The 20,389-nt window shown below is 43.6% G+C and overlaps 1 protein-coding gene across 1 annotated transcript; it reads right to left on the reverse strand.

The window, feature by feature from the left end:
* Nucleotides 1-205: 205 nt before the first annotated feature.
* On the reverse strand, nucleotides 206-19,061 carry PKN3 (protein kinase N3). Its single transcript, XM_032131223.1, has 22 exons — nucleotides 18,944-19,061; nucleotides 15,272-15,554; nucleotides 14,586-14,734; nucleotides 13,662-13,791; nucleotides 13,344-13,495; nucleotides 12,779-12,974; nucleotides 12,302-12,490; nucleotides 11,950-12,059; nucleotides 11,328-11,471; nucleotides 10,255-10,330; nucleotides 8,634-8,820; nucleotides 7,809-7,920; nucleotides 6,905-6,981; nucleotides 5,511-5,577; nucleotides 4,851-4,942; nucleotides 4,317-4,493; nucleotides 4,167-4,229; nucleotides 3,550-3,626; nucleotides 2,899-3,041; nucleotides 2,557-2,664; nucleotides 1,917-1,997; nucleotides 206-1,083 (listed from the first exon to the last, which is right to left on the reverse strand). The coding sequence occupies exons 1-22, from the start codon at nucleotides 18,965-18,967 to the stop codon at nucleotides 871-873; spliced, it is 2,850 nt and encodes a 949-aa protein (XP_031987114.1). The 5' UTR covers nucleotides 18,968-19,061; the 3' UTR covers nucleotides 206-870.
* Between the last annotated feature and the right edge of the window lie 1,328 nt (nucleotides 19,062-20,389).

Raw genomic sequence — 20,389 nt, forward strand, 5'->3', positions numbered from 1 at the left:
CTGTGGAGAGATAACCTGATTGCAGTCATTGGTATATGACACCTGATGACACCATGCAATATGTACACAGACAACCTGAGTGAGAAGGAAGAAAGAAGGAAAATATTACTACTGGCATTTATGGAGAAAACTAAAATCCTGCCTGTTGAGCATTTTGGTTAGCCCTGATCTGAAAGATTCAACTGACACAAAGGAGATGAAAAGCTGAGTATTTTTTATATGGAAAGGTATCTTTATTTTCAAAAAAGAAAAAAACAGGCAAAGCTGTGGGGTTTGGTATCATTAAAAACAATAGATAAGAGTTGGCATCCTTATGTAGAAAGACTTATTTTCCTTCAAATAAATGACTTGGATCATTATCAAACATCATTGTCTTGGTAGTGTTAAAATCCATTCATTGTCTGACATACACATTTTAATGAGTGGGGAATAGCATAAAATCATTACCAGGAGGGAAAGCTGCATCTCTAGAAAATGAGTGAGAGGTGGCCATTCCCCTACTATGCTACAACTTTTAAAAAGTCACACTACTTACTTAGGCTTTTGCAAAGAGTAACCTGGGTTGCAGAGATGATTTGATTTCATCAAGTCCAGATTAAATTCCAAATTTCATCTACATTCAATGATAGAAGAAGATACATCCAGTCAAACATGAATTACTCCTTAAAGGTAATTGACATCCAGTATCCTTCCAACAAATGAGGCTGGAAAACCCACAGCAGGTTATCTCAGCTTGCAGGGCACCTCATCCTGGGGCCATCAGCACTACCTGTACTACAAATCCTGTTGGCTTTTCCACTGGCCCTGCAAAGTCTTCTCTATGCTCTCTCAAGGTGGTAACAATCTCTTCATGTTTTTATAGCACAGGAGTCACACATCTAAAAGGTGTCTGGAAACAAAGTCAAAGTCCTTGAAGACAGTCTGCTCCTTACGGGTTAGGAGAGAAACCTCCTCAGGAGGAGTAAGGATTGGCTTTTGGGAAGTGAACTCTTCATCAAAGTTGCTGATGTCGGTAGGATCTCTTAACGTGGGCACATAGGGGGGCTTCAGCCTCCTGGCAAACAAGGCATCCCAATCAATTCCCTGTAAGAGAAGGAAGGGAACAGGCCAGATTGACACAAAGATTATTTATGAAATGTGAAAGTCGGAGGGAGAATTGCAGCCTCCCTTACAGATAATTTGCAACATGTCTTACTTCTACTAATTAAAAAAAAAAAGAGAGAACTGAAAAAAGGCCCAAAACAAACAGCACAGGAGGTACTGCAGAGATTCCATGCAGTGTATTTTACAGCTACAACTGTATTTAGGAGGGACAAAACTACAGCTCAGCTGTGGCCAGGTGGATCTGTGGATCCCAGCAATTTCTGCTGACATCCAAGTTCTTTCCTTGCTCCAGTGCAAAGCCAGACAAGGGTTATAAGGCTAAAAACTTTTGGCAGATGAGCAATAATGAAAAGGGATGACAACACCTTTACCTGGAACAGACACATACCCCTGACACAAAGCAATTTAACCTCCATTTCTCTTAAGAGTCATGTGTATCCTGCAAATGCAGGTGATCAAATAAGACTGATTGACAACTGCTGTCATTACTAGATAACATCTTTGATGCTGCAGTTTGATTTTAAAAGGAGTATTTGTTCATGTCTGAAGTTAGATACATTTGTACATAGAAGCAGCACGATCCGAAATAAACTGGCTCTGGAAGCATAAAGATCCCAGAAAACAGACTTGGGGGGTGTCATTTCAAGCAAGACTTGAAACACATATTCCTGAATGGAGCAATGAGGTGCAACAGAAACTATCACTAAGAATACCCTGATAACAAAGGAAAATAAGCCTCAATACCAACAGAGAACAAATCGCTCTCAGCTCAAACACAAGAAATATGGGAGAGGTATAAAGCAAGTTCCTACCTTAAAAAAGGGCTGAATTTTAATCTCTTCGGCATCTTTTTCCCCTGCTCCCAGTCTACGCTCTGGACATTTCCGAAGCAGCTACAGAAATATCAGTTCAAAATGAAACAATGGGAACAAGAATGGACAGAAATAATGTTCCAGAGAGAAAAAAGAAAGGAGGACTGATCCCTCAGTGTTTCCTCATTCTCACTTTGCACCAAGGTCATCATTTGCCAGGAACAGCTCAGACCTAGCTCCTTGTAAACAATTTGCCAACAGCAGTAAGATACCTGACATAAATTGCATGGAGCATCTCAGCTTAATTGTGCACCTGTGACTCTGGGGTCACATTAAAAACTGAATCCAGCCATCTCCACTGAATGGCTCTGACGTTCCTGCCCTTGAATCAACACTTTTCTGTGCCATACTTAGCAGGAACAGTAAGCAGCCTGCTTAGTCATCCTTACAAAGAAGGATTACATTTATGTAAAGAGAAGGAAGGGAAAATATGTGCAAATTTAAAATATTTCCTTAGCCTATGTAGGCAGCCCCAGATTACACATACAAATGCTCTACAATCCTAATCAAGTCCCTCTGGATCCACTTACACAGTAAATGCAAATTCCTCAGGCTCCCAGAGACCCATCAAGCCCTTTACCTTACGGATTATGGAAAGTGCTTCAGTGGAAAGGAATCGTGGATACCGGACTTCATCATTGACAATGCTGTCAAAGACTTCCTCCTCGTCATCTCCAGGGAATGGTGACTGCAATTGGGACATTCTGTTATTTAATCCACATAGCACCCATTCCTCACTATTAAATAAGCATGAGAATACCAGGGAGTTGCATGGATTAATTACTGTTTGCCAAGCACTATGAATAAGAGAAATGTAACTGAAGTACTAATAAAGAGTTGGCTACATTTAGCAAAATTTTACCTCGGGTGGTCAGGTCCCCAAGCCTGGTTAGTGAGATCCCCTGAGGGAAGGTGGCCTTACCTCACCAACAAGCATCTCATAAATGAGCACACCCAGGCCCCACCAGTCCACTGCCCGCGTGTACGAGATGTCTGTCAGCACTTCTGGGGCCAGAAACTCAGGGGTGCCACAGAAGGTGTTTGTCCGGTCTCCAAAACCTATTCCTGTAGGAAAAGGACACTTTGGTAAAATCCAGTACACATTCCTGAATGGACCTGATGCAGCCTCCTGAAAGCTGTAGTTTGCCACCTGATGTTGTTACCTGGTCTAGGGGAACTGCCAGTGAGAAGTGTGAAACCTGAGGTCCCCAACAACTCCAAATAACAAATACACAGACAATGCTTAAACAAACGGCAAAACCAAGGGAACTTCCTGCACGTTCCACTGCTCATTTACTCATCTACATGTTTTATACTATCCTCTATTCTGGCTCCTTTGAACAAACGAGCACATTTTAAATGCTTTCATAAGTCTCCTGAAGATTACATGACAAGGTATTCTTCCCAAATTCATCATGGCCAGATAGGTGAGGGGTTTTTTTGTTGTTCAGCTTTTTTGGTTTTGTTTTAATCTTTAAAATGAGGATTAATACAAGTTACACATAAACATCTACTAAAGCCCAGATCCTAAACTGATCCTGATGGCTCAATTTCAGCTTCCCCAGTTACTCACCTTCCTTACACAAACCGAAATCCGCGATCTTCACAAATCCTTCAGCATCTAAAAGGAGATTATCCAACTTCAGGTCCCTGCAGGCAAAGGAGATGAAAGAAAACAGTGGATGAAGACTGAGGATTGCCACCCAACATGTTTTATTTCAAGAGGCAGAAGGTAGATGTTAATAAAGAGAATAAAATCTAGATTGAGTAAAGTCTACATTTTGTTTAATAGTGCATTATTTGGAAGATTCCCATTAATTGATTGATATTTTCCCCTAAACAAAAGGCTCACAAAGTATCTTAGAATTATTCATCTGGAAAAGAGCTCCCACAACAGCATGACAAATTACCTGACTATCCCAGTGAAAAAGAAAGCAGTGACCTACAGGTGCCCCCCAGAATGTATTGACATGCCACAGAGGATTAATCACCTGCAACATGCCAGATGAATAGCTTCTAGGTGACTTCCTCTACTGTGAGCACGATGAACATGCTGATAGTGACAGGGAAAATAAAGGCAGGCAGAAAGATTAGAAACCCCAGCAAGAGAGTGAGCTCCAGACACAGCTACAGGAAAAAACAACTTTCAAGTTGCTGAACTGTCTTATACTTGAATCTCTGCTGCATTACCTATAAACAATTTTCTTCTCATGCAAGAACTGGAGCCCCAAGACTACACAGGCTGTATAAAACCTGAAAGACAGAAATAGTTATCAGGAAATAGATGAGATTCAAGTTAAAAATTTGTAGTGCCTGGAGACAAGACTAATTCTAACTCACTGTGCCATATGCTCTGGAAAGACATCTTCGTGTATGCGCATCATCAGATCCCCACCTGGAGTGTATTCCATCACAAAACAGGCATGGTGAGGGGTCTGGAAACACGCAAACATGTTCACAAGGAATGGATGATCAGAAGAATTGACCACCTCAAATATTCGCTTCTCACAGTTCAAGCTGCCAGGATTCAAAGAATGAAAGTGTCAGCATTAAACAGACTCAGCAGACTGTTTTGAGAAAGAGAGGACGAAGAAGAAAATCTTCACATCTTAAGTTAGAGAAATAAAAAGGGAGGGCTAATATAATACTTATATACTTCCAAACCCTGAGTTTTAGAGTGTTGTTCAGGTGTCATTCTTACAAAAGTTAGACACCATTCTAAGTTTCCCTATTTCTGATTTTAGTTATCCAAGTCTTAAGGTCACATTTAACCTTAAGAGTACCACAACCAGTACACACCGTACCTGCTAACATTTGATTACAGTGGTGGTAACGTAGCCTCTGGCAATAGTACCATGTCTAAACAAAGCTCACCTATCAATTTCATCTCTCCTAATAATGTCTTTTTTCTTCAAGGCTTTGATGGCATACAGCTTCCCAGTTGCCTTGTATTGGGCCAGCAGTACCTGAAAGACAACAGAAAAGCTGTACTTCAAACAATCTCGTATTTCCTTATTGGATTACTTTAACTCCAATTGATGCCAACTATTTCCATCAACTCCAGACAGTCATCCTCAAAACCAAACTCAAGGAACTTGAGAAACAGAGCACTTCTGTTTTGCTCCTTGTGCTGCAACAGTCCAGAAGGATGTCAGTGTAAGTTATGTCCCTCTCCCAGACAGTACTATCACAGCTGGCCCAGTGCTTTAGGAGCACCTCAGAGTTCTCACAGAAGGAGCTATGCACAGTTTTGGGAATGGAGCTCTTCCACTAGTGATCCTCATGAAAGGAATGGTAATGGTGTGCTTTGATTTAGCACTCTCAGGACAGCTTTCTCCAGGCTTTGAAGTCACAAATCTTCAGGAATTTTGACGGTTAACAAGAGTTATCAGCTGCTTGTGTGGCTGGGCTAGGTTTGTTCCGTATCTGCACTGCAACAAATCTCTCCTGTACTGCAGTGTTTCTATTCAGACCCCCAGGCAGAGCCCCACTGTCACAACCACTGCCCTCCTCCACAGTGTGCTTCTCTACTACCTTTCCAAAGTGGCCACGGCCCAACATAGCGATGCAGTGAAAATCCTCGAGCTGAACTGTCCTTTTCCTGCAGAAAAACAAAGAGACAGTACCCAAGAGATGCATGAGCAGATAACAGAGGAGTGTGTGTTTGCATCAAGGAAAGAAGCTCTGTATAGCAAGAAGGAAAGCAAACAGCTGTGCCAACCATTCCTCACCTAGTCCTGACAACTAAAGCTTGTGCTGCTGTTCTGCCACTTAAGAAAGAAGAAGGTAACCCTGATGTAAGGAAAGTGCTCCCGGTGGCAGCAGTCTGACTTCCATGTGTACTAGCAACTGGAGAAACAATTCTGACTCTTCTAGGCTTGTTTTCTCTGTTACCTTCCGTAACAGGATTAGTTCCTCTCCACTCCCATCCTTGGGGTAGGAAAACTCAGTTTCACCTACACTCCTTTGAGCAGGCTCAGCAGCAACTGTAATCAGACATGAACATGCCTACAGTGCTAGGAGGACAAGAGTGTAAGAAGAATAGACATTCTCAATGGAAACTGGAACTGGAAATAAAACACACTGAGACAACAGACAACATGCTGTTGGAAGAAAACAGCTGAATAAAGAGATGCCATAGAATGTAATGTCAGCCACAAGGTGTTATCAAGGAAATTCAGGCTAGAGAATTGCTAGTAAATAATAACAATAATAAAAAAACCCAACAAAACTATCCATACACTAAATGCTTTATTCCAGGATCATTTTTAAAAGGCAACAGACACTCCATACTCCTCCAGTAAGTGAAATGAAGAGCTGAGTATCTGTCAATGAAGATTTTGCTATTCCTGCTTTTTCAGTCAGTCTTTGTTCAACAATAGTAAACTGGTTTTTTACTTGTCTTGGGTATATTTACTGCTGTGTATCCCTGTTACATACAAAATATGTCTGTATAAGTGCCATAGATTATAATCAACTTCCTGTTTTATGCCTCCCATCGTAATGAGAGACAATGTATTACAAATCAATAGAAATAGAAGAGTGTGAGGGATGCCAAAAGTAGTTCTGGAATGTATTACTTAGAACACAGACACATCTAAATATACTACACCATAATACTTCAAACACAAGGAAGCACTTGAAGACAGCTAAATTACTTTATCTTCCACTAAATCACCTCTTACACTGCAGTGCACAATCTATCAATAGGCTCACTATTTGGGTTAATGAGCAGATAAGACACGGCAGACATTTAGACAAGTGAAGTTCAGAGCAGATTTTTCATTGTGTTGTCCACACTCAGCATTAAGAATTTGCTGCTGAGAAACCAAAGCACACCTTGAGCAGAATTAGACTTCATGCTCAAAAATTTCACCCAGTGAGTCTTTAATCTGTGACCTGAGACAGCCCATGCTATCCACAGTTACCTTGGAGACGCTGGGATTGGAAATGCTGTTACAAGAGAGCTGCAAGACTTCTCCTCAACATGTAGCCTCTTCAGGCACTAGGAGGAGAAAGAAAAATACAGTGGGCCATCTTCTAAAATCACCAAGTCTAACCTGAACACCTGAATCCAACTTTTCTCCTCTGTCAGGATCCAGCATAACCATAGACTAGTTCTTGCAGATGGTCATTGCCTCTGCTTGGAGGTAAGTAGCATAGAAAGAGATTATCTATGAGCACACAAAACTATTTCCACAATAATTTTTATAGGGTCAAATCTTTTAAAACAAACATTTTTAAAAGTCTAGGATAGAACATTTCCTTCCTAGAAAACGGCATTTTCTAGGAAGACTCTATTCAAGTCTTCTATTCAAGAGTCACAATGATCAAAGAATGCAGTCCCCTCTATCACAAAAGTCAAATGAGAAAGGGTAAAATATGGTAGAACAGGTCATTTTACTGCTCAAAGCAATTTTCCTGCTCCTTCCTATCAGAAAAGTAGAGCTGCTCTTGGTTTTGCCCAGTTTCTTTAATGACAAAGAACCTCATCCACTCCTGAAAGCCTGCTGACCCTCCTTCCCTGCTTCCTCTGCGCAGTCTGTTCTGTACTCTTGCCTTGAACTCCCAATGCTGACCTACCTCCCATTTTGCTTCTCCAAGAAAAGCAAGTTATAATTTTAAAAAAAGAGGGGGGAAAAAAAGTGCAACTCTTTTTGAGGACTCCATGCCAAAATGGCTCACTAGATTCTGAATCCCTGGAGATCAGCCTGCTAATGAGGCACCTGCCTAAAGTATAGTGAATTTCTTCAGTAACAAGTAAAGACGAACAGAGCCTTGAAAGCACACCAGCCAGCAAAGACAACTCTCCCAATTAGCCCAGATGGTTACCGGAGAATCTGCAGGAGATGGCGTTGATTCCTTGGTATTGGCCATCAGAAAAAGGCGTGGAGGCTTGGGTGGTGCTTCATCAACAAATGTAAGCTTAGCCACAGGGAAGTCACTGCATTTGTAAGACAGAATTGAAGGAGATTTTGCCTTAGGGCAGAGCATTGTACAGACACCTTTGCATCACCTCTGCTGTGTTAGCTCAGTCCAAATCACTGGACAACAGAACTCCCTGACTCACACAAAGAGTCTCTGAAATACCAACAAGACATACTCTCTCCTAAATTAATTAAAAGTTGGTTAGACTCACATTCCAATACTGGCTCTCTGATGCTATAAAATTAATGAAACACAGGTATATAGAAATAAGTCAAGAATTTAAAGGAAATCTTGCTTTTAAAAGCAACACAGTAGCTGAGCCTTTTTTTTTTTCTTTCCTAGGTCCTGTGCATCAGTGGGAATTAGCTTTTTAGAGAAGAACTGATTCAATTTTAAAAAATTTATTTTGGGGGAAATTTTCTTCTATAGCACATTCAAAATCTCAGCTATGTCCACTCTGAGTGCTACTTTACTCATGAAAGCAGAGTGCATTTTTATCACAACAATCACATGCTGACCTGGCATAGATCAGCTTTGTACTGGTGAAGACATTTAATGAATGGAATTTTCTTTCCTTTAGAGCACAGAAACTGTACATCTTTTTTTTTTAGACAGATACATTTTTCTCATCAGTGTCTTCCTCCACCTCAGTGAGGTGCAACAGAATTTTAAGATCTACCCTACACCCATTCCAGAGTGTTACACAACAACACTCACAACATCACTTACCTATTCAATTTGGATACTGAATCACCATGACTTTGTGGGGAAACTGGAGGAAAGTCTGTGTGATTGGGATCATTAAGTGGGGGACTCAGAGTGCTGATGGAACTACAGGGAGGGAGGAAACTCATCATCAGGCGACCCCAAGCTGCAACATTCATGTTCATTTGAGGAGCTCGGAGAAATTCCTTCCCTGAAGGAGTCAGAGTCAAAACACCAGTGAGATTACAACACACAAATTATAGTCTCATGTAGTGTTAAACTACAGTTTTCAACCAAACACCCAGAGGTTACCCCAAAAGGGTAGCTCACCCTTGGGAGAAGGGGCTTTTCTTCAGGGAATAAAGATTATAATGATGATGATGAAACAGATCTGCTATTTCATCTAAGTTCAGCTCCATATAATATTATAACAATCCTCAAGTTGAAACTGAATAGAACTTTAAAAATTGATTTTACTTCAAGTCAGGTTTTCTTCTCTTTCAACACTACATTCTAATGATGCAGCCTGTTAACAGGAAGTTTCTAAAAATGTGTTAAAAAGAGTAAAACATTTGGGATATTTTCATTATTTTTACTACATCCTGAAGAGTAGAAATATAAAATCTCATTTATCCCCAGTGTCACAAAAGCTCAGTATGTAAAGTTTCACCTTATTCAGCTTCACAAGAAAGAATTTGCAGAGAAATAAGAAAGTATGCAAGTTATTCCAGTCCATAAATCTCATAAATCTGAGATGCCAGCTCTAGAAACTTGATAGACAGTCAGTAGCCTGTTCATGTTACAGTGTTCTGTAATTCAGAGTTTTCCAGAAAAACTTCCAACATCTGTTCATCAGTAACAGCATGGCTGGTTAAATTAGTACAGTTTGAGTCCTGGATCTTCTCATAAAATCGTGGAATGGTTTGGATTGGAATCTTAATGATTTGTATTGGGATCTTAATGACCATCTAATTCCAACCCCTTGCCATGGGCAGGAACACCTTCCACTATCACAGGTTGCTCCAAGCCCCATTCAACCTGGCCTTTGACTCTTTCAGGGATGGGGCAGCCACAGCTTCTCTGGGCAACCTGTGCCTCACCACCCTCACAGGGAACAATTCCTTCCCAATATCCCATCTAATCCTGCCTTGTCAGTGGGAAGCCATCCTCCCTTTGTCCTGACACTCCAGATCCTTGTCCAAAATCCCTCTCCAACTTTCTTGGAACCTCTTTAAGGCACTGGGAGGGGCTCCAAGGTCTCCCCAGAGCCTTCTCTGAGCTGAACAGCCCCCATTCTCTCAACGTGTCTCCAGAGCAGAGGGGCTCCAGCCCTCTGAGCATCTTGGTGGCCCTCCCTGCTCCAAGAGGTCCATGTCCTTTTTATGCTGGAGGCCCCAGAGCTAAGAAGTCTGTTAAATAACTAGCAATTAAATCCTCCCAGCAATGTTAATTGTGAGTAGCAACACCACAATACCACATTACAGATGGTGCTGCAGCCAGGCTGCCTGGCCCTTGTGACTGAACAAACTTTCACATACACAGTAATTATCCAGAGTTCAACATCTCTCAGATTGAGTAGGACAGGAGAACCTGCTTCTGCAAACCCCTGCTCTCACTCTGGACAGTCACTTCTCCAGCACCTCACCTTTCTGTTTGGGAAAAATGCGCTTCTGTCGCTGCAGTTTTGGCTTCCTCTCAATGACAGGATTACAGAACATCACCTGTCAAAGAAATAAAAGGGATTTGTCAGGATTCTCCATTTAAATTGTAAACCCAAATTTTCACACATGCCTGTTTTCTCATCAAATTCTCCATTCCTATCTGTTTGGTAAGTTTTGAGTCACTCCCAGACTCCAGACTCTCTTATTACAGATTCGCCCTATAATCAGCTGCTACTTCAGTTGTGGGTTTAGAGGTTGAAATTATCTGCTACCTGAAATTCAGAAAACTCTCAGCGTCACTTAAAGCACGTTACCTGCTGGATCCCAGAATTAAGACCAATTTGTATCCCCCAAAAACTTTATCTAATTTGTGAAGCCATGCATGCAGAACACACCCATGTGTAGGATAACAGACATAGTGGTTCATGGCACAGAAGTAAAAACAAAAAAAAACAAAACCAACTGCCACAAACTAACCACAAAAAACAAGAAGGCAGGGAGAGGAGGCAAATTTTGGTATATGAGGTCCAGATTCTACTTGGGAATGTTAACCACAGGAACTTTCATCACAACACAAAGGAGAAAATACTGCGGCTTTTAAGGGATTATCAAGATAATCTCTACATTGATGGTACTTCAAACTATTATTAGCCTCAGAAAGATGATAAAATAAGCATAGCCAGAGGGAGTTTGGATCTCTGATTCTAAAGTCCCTCTGATTCAGTCCTGATCATTAAGTCATACGTTTAATTAAAGTGCCACAGATGACTCATAATGAAAGCAAATAAAAATGAACTGATTTCACAGCACACACACACATAATTACAGCGGGGCAGCTGAAGAGTCACTCCAGGCTGTGGCACGTGCACATCTATTATATCATGTTGTTCCTTATTCTTATATGGGCTATTGATGCAAGAGGGTTTCAGGTATCACTCTACTCTTCTAGATTATTGCTCCTTCCATTCCTTGTATTCTGGGTTGAAAAACTGCTTTCAGGGCAGATACCTTAAACAGACAGAATTCTCTGAAAAGGAAACAAAGCTTACATTTATACCTCTGCAAAAAGCATTCCTTGGGGCTCCAGCGAGAGGCACATCCCATGACGTTCATTATCAAGAAAATCATCCAAACGTAAAAACTTCACTGCACAGAGTTCTCTCCAATCTTTCCAATAAATCGCAATTTCTAGCTCACGAGACTGGTGGGATGAGTGAATGGTGGGGGAGAAAACAAAGGCAGAATAGTTACATACTGCTCCATGCTCTGGAAATGACACATGCATTTGTAAAAAAATAAAAAATCAGTTAACTAAAGAGTATGCATAAAAAACTTCTTTAGTCCTTCTGTTCCCTGCTTTTGATGTTTTTTGATCTTAGCTACAGACCTTCTTGGAGGTTGCTCTCTTGACTCCCCATTTAGAAATCCCTAAGAGCCATTTTGCTGATAAGATGAAATAAAACTGCTCAGATAAGGAGAGAAGGACAACAGATGCTGTTCAAGCTGAATCTCTGGCAGAGATGCTCTGCCTTCAGGGGAAGGCTGAGCTAACTGGCACATCAAAGGACATGGGGACAGCAGCAATACGGGGTTGAGCTAAGTGGAATGGCAGCTAAACAAGCAAATCAGGTAAGGTTAAATGGAAAAACAAACAGCACATGAATCTGGGGCAGACCTACCCGGTCCAGCTCAATGACAAAGCTCTGGTCCCATGCCTGATTATTAACTGGTCCCCAGTTTGTTTGGCCAACCACTTTATTGTCCACTTTGAGCACAGCAAGGACCTCATCTGCACAAAGGAGGAAACATGGATTATAACCTTTTACCAAAGAAAATCTCTCATGCTGAAGGTGGACATCCCAACCAATTTCCAGAGAGTCCTAGGAGGACCAGGCATAATGCAATTCATTCTCTCTCTTAGTTTTGCAGCAATCAGGTTTCTTATAACAACACTCATACCAGGCTGACCCAGTGAGAAGCCCCCTTGCTCCAATATGCCACCAGCAGGTCAAAAGGGAACCCTGTACTCACTACATGGCTCTTCATTCCGGTATTTTCCTGCAACACCACGGCCATGGATGCCCAGGCCAACTCGTGTCCGGGAAAGGGACCTCAAATCACTTGGACTGCCACAGACGGGAGAAGAACTGGTCATTCGGGAACGTCCTGGAACATTTTCCAATAGATCCTGACACCCCATCAGTCTCACTTCCAGTGTTCCTGAGGAATTTTAGGAGAACAAGGAATATTATTATGTAAGAGATAAAGTGATTCCAGTCAGCCTGCCCTCAAAGAGGTCCCAGAATTCCTCAGATTCATGATTTCGTAGTTAACAGTTTAAATTGACTCCAGATTAATAAACTGCAAGTCCGTGTGCTCAGAAAGCTCTGCCTGGCCCAGAAGACAGAAGTCCAGCTCCTAGAAAATCCAATGTCCATATAACAATGATGAGAAGAAATAGAATTCATTTTTCTCCTGACAACAACATGTCATGCAGGTTTTCTTTACCTGTAAGGGCTGTAGGTTTGATGACTGAAGTGGGCTGGATGCTGCCATGCTGGGCTCCCAGGGAGGAAGTGTTTACTAGCTCCTGTTTGATGAGTGCTCTTTTTGGGTGATCAGGTGAAAGCTGACTGAGCTGACGTTCCAGGGAGAAGCGCAGCAGATCAATCTTCTGAGAGGACTCTTGCAAACGACCCTGAGCCTACCAGTATGGAGGAGAACAGAACACAGGCAGAAATTTTTCATGTAGAACCTCAGACCAGAGGTCTTTATGAACTAGAGTAAGCTTAGAAAAACCCCAACAAGACAACATCTTGCTAATACAGGACAAAGATGAAATATTTTCCCATAGAGCTTGAACCCCCATCAGTATCACTTCTGAGGTTCCAGAGGAATTTCACCAAAGCAAGGAATGCTATCCCTAGAAGGGAAGGTGATCCCAGTCTGTCTCCACAGACAGACAGGAAATTCCTAAATTAGTAACGTGATTAACCCTGCTCATTCATGCTAAATCACTAATGTGGGGGCATGAAACCACCCTCTCAAGAAGGCCTGAGCAATGTCTGCTTACCTCAGCCAAAAACTTGCGATCCTGTACCCGACTCCCCCCCAGGATCTTCAGCACATTTTTTGCCCCCTCCGCTACGGCAGCCTCAATGCGCAGGTGATGCCTCAGCTCCTCAATCCGCAGCTCCAAAGCACTGATGGTGGTCCCCATCCTCACTGGCCATTTGGGAGGTAAAACATGGTGTCATGGTTTAGCGTAGTTTGGGTTTTTAATTAAGGAGGGGTTCCATCATTTCAAAGACGAAAATCAACCAAGTACTGTGGATCTTAGGGCTCTGTCTGCATCTGTTGTGGGCGGTATCAGTTACTTAAAGCATGTTACCTGCTGGATCCACTGTATCTTCCATCCCTCCTGCTGACTGAGATACTTTCACAATGTGCATGCGGATTATTTCAATCTTTGTCTTGCTGTCCTGGAGCATCTGCTGAGCTGTAGCCAACAGCTTCCGCTCCTGCCAAAAGGAATCAGATGCAGAGAGAGAACCATGATCACTAAAAATGGGTGATGATGATATGCTCACATATGAGGGTGAGGTGGTACTTGCACAAAGGGTCATAACTGACTCTGAAATGGAATACACAAGTGGTTATGTAAAGGAGGCACCAGTGAGGATCAAGGACTCTGAGATCACGATCTCCATTCGCAGAGGGAAAGGACAGGTCAAGGACATGCCCAGTTAATACCAAACCCTGCAGTCACAGACTTGTTATTCCCTGGTTAACTGTGCTTACAGTGTTCTGTGAGCAGAGGTTTTGAACAAATAAAAATATCACAGCCCTCTTACACAGCTGGTCTTACTGAATTAAGCTTCATAATAAGCTTGAATTTGAAACGTTTTAAATTCTCTTTTGACTTTTAAATATGATGATGCCAAACTCAAAAAATGAGATGAATGTGAATCCAGTAAACCTCTGAAAATTTTTCTCACATAAAGAGATACCACATGCTGTGCTTTATCCTGAACAACTCGGTGATATCAAAACATCACACCAACTAACTGAGTTACAACATCAATGCTTTCTTAGCTTTCTTTCCTCATCAGTGACTTAATGTACCTCTTATACCACTCTTATGCGCTGTCATTATGCTGAGACTCAAAGTACAGAGCTAGGATTCAGGCAAACAAACTTTGCGAACTAATTTCTCTCCCACATCAATTATCGGAGAGAGATTTGTGTATGGACTTTAAATACAAATTCTGATCCAGTAATCCATGTTCCCAAATGGCTCTTTATTCCTGCTTACCTTGGATGTTGAATACATTTGGATCATGTTCTCAGCTCCTTGTTTCACTTTCATTTCAACATGCAGCTGCTTTTTCAAAGCTTCCACCTTCCTTGCCATGGGGTCTGGGTTTCTTTCCCAGAGGCAGGGATCTGGAGATACAGATCCATCTGCACAAACAACACAATCAATACCATTAGTCATCTTGTCTAGTTTCATTTCACTGGGTTATAGATTTCCTCTGCAAAGGAAAGTTAGGCTATAAAATAGGGTAGGAAAAGGTCTTGTCTACAAAACTGACTGGGAAACACTTTCAAATGAAGCTCAAGCTCCTATCTGTAAATATTTCTTAATTTATCAATGAACCTGTCCTAACAAGCACTCTTCCAATTTTATACTGATTCATCCTGTAAAATACTTGGATATTCAACTGCCCAGAAACTCTATTCAAATCTCCTCAATTCCACCTACAACCTACTCCTAAGTATTGCCCATGCCCACCACTCTCAGCTGATTTTCTCCCTACATCTCCTTTCACCTTTATTGCCCCATTCTGAACTTTTTACACCACAGATTATTTCATCAGCTAAATACCAAGAAGCTCCCACTACTCATGAGCCCTCGATAGACAACTATATCAATTCAGTATCTATAGAGACTGAAGCACTGTAACAGAATTTTCCAGTCAATCATGATCCAAGACCTACCTGTCGTACCCTCCTCTTTGTCTGTTATCACAATCCTTGCATTGAGCTCCTGAAGTTCCCAATGCAGCTGCTCCAGTTTTCGGTTGGAAGATTTCAGCACGTGCTCGATGTGAACAAGATTCTTTCTGTCCGTTGTCGCTTTGCGCAGGTTTTCTGCTCCCTCTTTAATCTTCAGTTCTTTCTGTATGGCCCGGCGAAGCAGTTCCTTCTCACCCTCCAGCTTCTGCTGGAAGCTTGGATCCATTAAGTTCACTCCATTGCCCAGCTGCAAGAGAGAGCTGCCCTGCAGCCCAAGAGCATTGAGCAAGAGGATTTCAGAGATAACACGTGTCCAACCGTTTTTACAACACAGCAGCAATATCCTCATAAGATTCCACTCCTTCATTTCACTCAGAAATTCTGAAGTCAATCTTTTCACCAATTTTTCAAGAAGACAAACCTACGTTTCAATTGCAGAGGACAGAACACAACTTTGATCTTAACATGCCTTAATTTGGTTTTAAACCATAATGGAGAAAAACCTTCATCTTACTTGTCCCCTTGTTATTTAATGTCTACACACATCTTTGTTCTTCAAGTATCAAAGCCCAGCCAATATTTGCTGTTGTTCTGATCAACATTAACTTTTACCAGTATGATGTTGTAGATACAGATTTTTATCTGATTATGCCTTGATGCTGACTGCTCAAAGACACATCTCAGCTAATCTGTTAGAGCTTTTAGGAATGCCACAAGCATGTGTTAACCCTCAGCTGTTGTCTCTGAAGAAGAAATATGCAAGCCCTACAGCTGTTTCTACAAATGAACAAGCAAAAGAGTAAGTCTGACTGTCTGCTGTGCCTGGAAAGGTGAGCAGTATCTCGATCTCTGTTCTCTAAATGCCACGTTAAACACTGATTATTTTGAGCAGCATTAGTGGCATTCACGCTTGTCCTGGGCTTTGTTTTACATAATTTCCAATACTACTTGTTCTAGTGATATATGGCTCAGCAACAGCTCTGGACAGAGCTGCTCTGTCACAGACTCTGGACATACCCAGTTTGGGCAGAGCAGAGTTTTATCTCACTGCCCAAATAAACACTGGATTCAGACAGGAGCTGCAAAGCATCCCTAAGGGTGCTACCCAACACCAGAACAGATTCAAGCAAGAGCTTGTGCTTCTCTCCTCAACAGGAAGAGGAGCTCTAAGGCATCCGAAGCAATGGATGCATTCATAACCTCACATTAATGACTCACACCCATTGCTTAAATGCAAAAGAAATGGTCAAACACTGCTACAGTAACTGGCTCAACATCAGAGAGCACATCAGTGCCTAAAGACAGGGTTCGGGAATCCCAACTTGCTTTCACACTGTGTCACTGGTTGACCACATTTCCAACAACAAACCACACTGGCTTTGTGTTACTCATGTACATTAATACACTTCCAGAGTGTGCTGTGCATCCAAAGCCTCCTCCAGAAACAATTACTTAATCAAAGACCCAACCAAACACCCTTGATTAGTTTTTGCTACAATTTCAGTCCAATAGTACATAGAAAAAGGGAAAAAATCCATTTTAAAAGTCGGCCTAAATCCAAGCTTTGGCCACAATAGCCAAAATAGGAGTTGGTCAGATTGGTAACAAAACAAAAAGGTTCATATTAACATCCTGATTCCAGGAAGTTCTCGCCCAATTAGTAAAGCCAGGAACTAAGCCAGAGCTTTGAAAAACATCCAAAGTTTTGTGAGGAAGAACTTGAATCACGGAGTTCCTGAGTCACAGGCAACCTTTACCAGCCCTAAGCTGGAAAAATCAAAAAGTTCTTTATCCAGCCTGGAGCAAGTTACTAAAAGGAGTTTGATTGGCACAATTCTCATTTAAATAACTAATAAAAGCACATAGATTCATCTTCTATCCAAACTGTGCAAATGGGTGTAAGAAATTCCCCCCCTGAATCCACTCAGAGCAAAGGAATGAGCAGTGGTACAACAGTAATACCAATAAAAGGTGCTGAATATGAAGCTGTGGGTATTGATTCAGAGAACAGATACAGTTTCAGCAGTTCTCAGGTCAATTTTCCTCCCCATCAGTCTCTGCCAAAAGCTAATCTGAATATCAGTTAATGCAGCCTAAATTTCAAAATATATTTAGAATGTAACCATGACGTGTTTCACTTCCCCATCTTCCCCTCTGTGGATCAGAGGGTGCCATAATGTCAATGTTGTTCGCACCAGGAAGATAAAATACTCCATTTTTGAGAAGCATGGGAAAGACAAATTTGCATTTGGGTTGATCCATTTTGCCTTCTGGCTCAGGAATTTCAGTGGGGTGTCAGGACACTGCCACAGCCTGTGCTGCAGCTGTTCTTGGGTTCCCTGGGAAGATCATTCTCCAACACAATCCTGAAACGCATTTACAGCTTGCAGAGAAATACCCAAAGTAGCTCAAATTGGATTGCTTTTGGCATTTGTAGTGAGGCTGCCGGAGCTCACCCAGGGCTTCTGCTAGGCTTGTGTCATGCTGAAGTGTCCAGACTGCTTTCTAACTAGCAAAAATTCCAGCAGTATCAGAGCTACACTTAATCCTTTGGATTGCAGCCAGGGAGATCCCATCAATTATGCCCAGTTTGGAAATGAGTTTCACCTGCACAAAGCCCAGAGCAGACCTGGCCTTTACACTTTCACTACTAACACAGAAATTTATTTATAATTTGATTTAATAAGCCAGTGGTGAGGATGCCATCCTCCCTGCAGCCCAAACATTCCCAGGACATCTTAAATCCCATCTTTCATACCAACTTTGTGCCGTAGGGATGAGGCCCACGTCGGGGAGCCTTGTGCCAGCCACATTCATGCCTTACAAGAAAAAGCCACGGCTAACGTAGGAAAAGGGCACTTGTGGTCCTGCCTGGAGCCCTCCCAGCTCCAAAGCTGAGGGTGGGAAGCAGCGAGCCGAGGAAGCACGGGAATGAGAAGAACCCGGTCGGGCGGCAACCAGCGCTCTTTGTGTCGGTCTCTCTGTCCCTTCTTTCCCAGATTAGGCTTGAAACTTTCGTCTCAAGGGAAGAGGGCAGGACATCTCCCCTTCTCCGGGGAGCTTGTTCCAGACACGAATGTTTTCCCAGCACGGAGCCTGGCTGCCCTCCCGGCCCCGCGCCAGCCCTAGCAGCCGCCTCGCCTCCCACACCTCCTCGACACCGAGAGATTTCCTCAGCGGACACCAGCTTGGCCCGAACTCCATTTCCCTGAGGCGAAGAGGGACATTTTTAGGGGATCTCACCAGCTTCCCACACCCTCTCCCACTTCCTTGGGGCGCGGCCATGCGAGCGGAGGGGGAGCGGCGTGAAGCCCCTCACCGCAGCCGCCTCTGCGGGGGCTCCCGGCGGAGCGAGACACAGGATTTTCCCGGCGGGGGATGAAGGGAGGGACCCCCAAAGGGCACAGGGACTCCCAAAGGGCGCTGGACCGCAGTACTTTCCTGGCGGGGGGATGGATGGAGGGACCTCCGAAGGGCGGAGCGGTGCTTTCCCGATGAAGGACCCCCGAAGGGCGAAGCCGGGTGCGGTGCTTTCCCGGCGGGGGATGGATGGAGGGACCTCCAAAGGGGACAGGGAACCCCAAAGGGCGCGGGAGCCGCCCTCCCTCAAGGCGCAGCTCGCCCCGCTGTCACCCCCAAGCCCTCAGCGCTCACCTGCGGGGTCGCCATTGCCGCCATTGCTCCGCCCGGACCGGCACTTTTCAAACTCGGCGGTCCCGGGGCCGCCGCCAGCGCCCTCTCGCGGGGGCGGCCCTGGGGAGCCGCCGGCGGGCGGCCCTGGCGAGCGGGACAAGGAGCGGGAGCCGCCCTTCCCCACACGGCCTCGGGGCAGCCGCCGCTCCAGCCCCCGGCTGAGGCGGTGCCACCGCCCCGAGGGGAAACGCGCGGACGCGGAGGTACCGCACATCGCCCGCCGGGGAAGGAGAGGCTGGAGAGAGGCTGGAGGGGTCAGTGCCCGAGGTGGCACAGAGGCTGCGGGTCCGTGCCGAAGGCAGGGGACGGGAGGCACAGCGGCAGATCCCCCGCTCCGTCCCTCTGGAAGCCCTGAGCAGAAACCCCCGCGGGTTGCCCCAGCCGGGGCCCTTTGTGCTGGGGCCATTGGGTGGTTCCCAGGTTTCAGTTCTCCAGATGGGCTCGTGACCGGCCTTTATCCGTAGGGGAACCAGCGAAGTGCAGCTCTCCTTAGGACGGGATCCCTGGATCCCAGCGCTGTAATGGGACGATGCCGGTCACAGTGCTGGGCTCTGGGGAAATTTTCTCCTGCAGAACTGCCCCTTCACACGCAGGATCTGGGGTTTCTGCTGAATATATTTGAGTGAAAAAACATCCCACAGGCATTGGCGAGGCTGGCAGCAATCCCCCAGCTATCGTAGTGAAAAAACACGGTGCTGCAGTAGTGCCATAGCATCACACAGAACCAACAGTGTGTCACAGGCCTAGTGCTTAAAACAAATTAAAAAGATACTTATTGCTTTCAGGTGTTTAAAGACGTTCCTCAGCAGTATTACATAATGTTATTACCCTACTAATATGCTTTTCAGTCATAGAGCAGTGCACAACTGTGAATCAGAAGGCATTTGGAGGTGATAGTATTCCCACATACAAATTTAGAAATATACTAATAAACAGAAGTGTGTTCCTTTTACTTAATTAGAACAGTTTTTCTAGCCTAAACATCTTGTAAGCAACTGCATAATTAATAAAAGGAACTCATCAGAAAATTAAAAATTTGGACCTAGCTTAACTGACTTGAATTAATAAAGCCTTAAACAAATACAAAACCTTTGAATATGCCCCTGTTGTTAATAAAGCAACTGCATTTGATTAATAAAAACCCTTCAGGAAACCTGATGCTATTTAGAACATGGTCCAGGGCCTGTTTAGTGTTTAAGCAATTATTTTAATTTGACTGTTCATTCAGTGGAAATACTGGAAAGGGGAAAATCAAACTAGTAAGTGCAGACTGAGTTCCAGAGGAGCAGGGACATTTCCACACCTTCAGCAGATCCGGCCCAGCAGGCGGGATCCGGGCTGTGTTTGGCTCCGTCATTGGGGAGGTGCTTGGGCAGCTCTGGCTGGGACGGTGGCTCCAGGGGTCCT

Source organism: Corvus moneduloides, chromosome 21, assembly GCF_009650955.1.
Source record: "Corvus moneduloides isolate bCorMon1 chromosome 21, bCorMon1.pri, whole genome shotgun sequence".
Lineage (NCBI taxonomy): Eukaryota > Metazoa > Chordata > Aves > Passeriformes > Corvidae > Corvus > Corvus moneduloides.